This window comes from Pleuronectes platessa, chromosome 16 (genome assembly GCF_947347685.1).
Source record: "Pleuronectes platessa chromosome 16, fPlePla1.1, whole genome shotgun sequence".
NCBI classification, from domain to species: Eukaryota; Metazoa; Chordata; class Actinopteri; order Pleuronectiformes; family Pleuronectidae; genus Pleuronectes; species Pleuronectes platessa.
The window spans coordinates 913,325-916,341 of record NC_070641.1 but is presented as its reverse complement, the minus strand read 5'-3'; the positions used below and the strand labels follow the sequence as shown (position 1 = coordinate 916,341).

The 3,017-nt window shown below is 45.9% G+C and overlaps 1 protein-coding gene across 1 annotated transcript; it reads left to right on the top strand.

Annotated features, from left to right (window-relative positions):
• The first annotated feature begins 517 nt into the window (after window positions 1-517).
• LOC128458291 (piggyBac transposable element-derived protein 4-like) lies at window positions 518-1,907 on the top strand. Its single transcript, XM_053443072.1, has 3 exons — window positions 518-1,030; window positions 1,136-1,359; window positions 1,482-1,907. Exons 1-3 carry the CDS (start codon window positions 547-549, stop codon window positions 1,905-1,907), a joined length of 1,134 nt encoding a protein of 377 aa, XP_053299047.1. The 5' UTR covers window positions 518-546.
• Window positions 1,908-3,017: the final 1,110 nt, after the last annotated feature.

The following is a 3,017-nucleotide window of genomic DNA, read 5'->3' as shown; positions in this document are numbered from 1 at the left end:
GCTTGCTTGTGCATTGCTCTTATTTTACTCTGAACACAATGAGTCGGCGCCCGATCAGACGTTTTTCTGTCAGAGAGGCTCTTGACCTTTTTTTTCAAACTGATGAAGACGGGATTGGAGTTGAACCAGAAATAGAGGAGGATGTTTCAGAAATAGAAGACAACGATCCTGATTTTGATCCAGACCATCATGAGACCGAACAGTCAACATATGGCGAGGAAGAGGCCCCTGAGGAAGAGGCACCTGGGGAAGAGGCCCCTGTGGAAGACACACCTGAGGTGACATTCCAGTCCAAGGATGGCAACTTGCTCTGGTATTCATCCCCCCAGGACAGAGGAGGCAGAACAAGAGGGGAAAATATCATTAGGATGTCACCAGGGCCAACACGGTATGCAACATCTCGTGTGGATGACATCAAGTCCAGCTTCCAACTCTTTTTACCAGAGTCCATTGTGGAAATTATACTGGCGATGACAAACCTGGAAGGGGGGGCGTGTGTTTGCGGACACATGGAAGGCCTTGGACCAGGTAGACCTCCAAGCCTACATGGGTCTGTTGATTCTAGCAGGAGTACATCGGTCCAACAATGAGGCTACAAAAAGTCTGTGGGATGCAGAGTCAGGGAGGCCTATATTCCGGTCAACTATGTCCCTGCAACAGTTTCATGTCCTCTCAAGAATTATCAGATTTGATGACAGAGCTACACGACCTTTCCGCTGGCGAGACGACAAACTGGCTGCCATCAGGAACGTTTGGGACAGGTGGGTGGAGCGCCTACCACTGATGTACAATCCAGGCCCTGAGGTGACAGTGGACGAGCGCCTGGTCCCTTTCAGAGGTCGCTGTCCATTCAAACAGTACATCCCAAGCAAACCAGGCAAGTATGGGATCAAGATCTGGGCAGCATGTGATGCCAGGAGCAGCTACGCCTGGAATATGCAGGTTTACACAGGGAAACCTGTTACTGGAAGGCCAGAAAAAAACCAAGGCATGCGTGTTGTGTTGGACATGACAGCCGGTCTCAAGGGGCATAACATCACATGTGATAACTTTTTCACATCACATGGGCTTGGTCAGGAGCTGCTGAAAAGAAAGCTCACCATGGTGGGGACAGTGAGGAAGAACAAGCCTCAACTTCCCCCTGCACTGGTGTCGACCAGAGGGAGAGAGGCACTCTCATCCAAATTTGCTTTCACTGACACACACAGTCTTGTGTCATATTTGCCCAAGAAAAATAAAAATGTCATCCTGATGAGCACTCTACACAAAGACGCCGCTGTCAGCGAAGCAGAGCACAGGAAGCCCCAGATCATCCTGGACTACAACAGAAACAAAGGAGGCGTTGATTGCCTTGATAAGGTAATGTATATTTTCATCTGTCATGCATTTGATTTACTTGTATTCATGTAAAACATTGCATTTTGTGTAAGACAGGTTCAATATTGTTTCCAATCTATTCATTATTGTTTCTTTCATTGCAGCTTACTGGTACATACACCTGCAAGCGAATGACAGCTCGTTGGCCTGTGGCTGTGTTCCACAACATCCTCGATGTGTCTGCATGTAATGAATATGTGGTGTGGACAGCGATCGACCCAGCCTGGAATCAGGGGAAATGTTTCAAGAGGAGACTCTTCCTGGCAGAGCTTGGGAAAGCTTTAGTGACTCCTCTAATTCAACGGCGCCAGCACCTTCCCCGCACACCAGCCTCTTGCAGTCTGGTGAGGAGTCTGCAAGCCCCAGCCACGGCCCTGGCCACTCTCCCCCCAAAACAGGGGCAGAAACGGAAGAGATGCAAGCTATGTGCCCCTAGAGACAATAAGACAAGTCTTACATGTTTCAAATGTGATGCCTACGTTTGCAAGACACACTGTGACCTGATTGCAAAATGCCACTCCTGTGTCTGAACACACACACACACACACACACACACACACACACACACACACACACACACACACACACACACACACACACACACACACACACACACACACACACAATGTGTTCATGTTGATGTTCTGATGTTCTGTGAATTTGGTCTCTGTTTTGATTTTTCTACAATGAATGTTAATTTTGGAATACAACTTTCAATTTCTGTGTCTATTCACTGCAGTTATTCATGTAACCAGTAGTCTGAGACATTGTTTAAAGGTTAAAAGGGAGTTAAATACAATTTGGTGACGATCAATGGTTTTTGTGTTAATGTAAGGGCAGTTATAACAGGCCGGTCAAATTTGACCGGGAGCACCAAAGTAAGGGGGGAGAAACGAACACGACACAAATAACACTAAGAGTGAGACATTTCTAGGCATTTTTCTGCACTCAGGGTTGGGCTTTAGAGTGGCTCCCCAGGCTTGGCTGGTGCTGGAGAATTTTTTCTCCCATGTATTTCATTTGTTTCCTAACAAAACGTGTGGGACATTTCTAGGCATTCTGCTATAATGTAAAGTGCCTACAAGTGTCCCATGTCCTTTTTTTTTAACAAAACTAAGAGTGAGACATTTCCAGGCATTTTTCAGCACTCAGGGTTGGGCTGTAGAGTGGCTCCCCAGGCTTGGCTGGTGCTGGAGAATTTTTTCGACCATGTATTGTATTTTTCCATAACAAAACATTGGGGAAATTTATAGGCCTTCTTGCTATAATGTAAAGTGCCTACAACTGTCCCATGTCATTTTTTTTAAAACTCTAAGAGTGAGACATTTATAGGCATTTTTCAGCACTCAGGGTTGGGCTTTAGAGTGGCTCCCCAGGCTTGGCTGGTGCTGGAGAATTTTTTCTACCATGTATTGTATTTTTCCCTAACAAAACATTTGGGACATTTCTAGGCATTCTTTCTATTATGTAAAGTGCCTACAAGTGTCCCATGTCATTTTTTTAAACAACACTAAGAGTGAGACATTTCTAGGCATTTTTCAGCACTCAGGGTTGGGCTTTAGAGTGGCTCCCCAGGCTTGGCTGGTGCTTGAGAATTTGATCTCCCATGTACTGTATTTTTCCCTAACAAAACCTTTTCT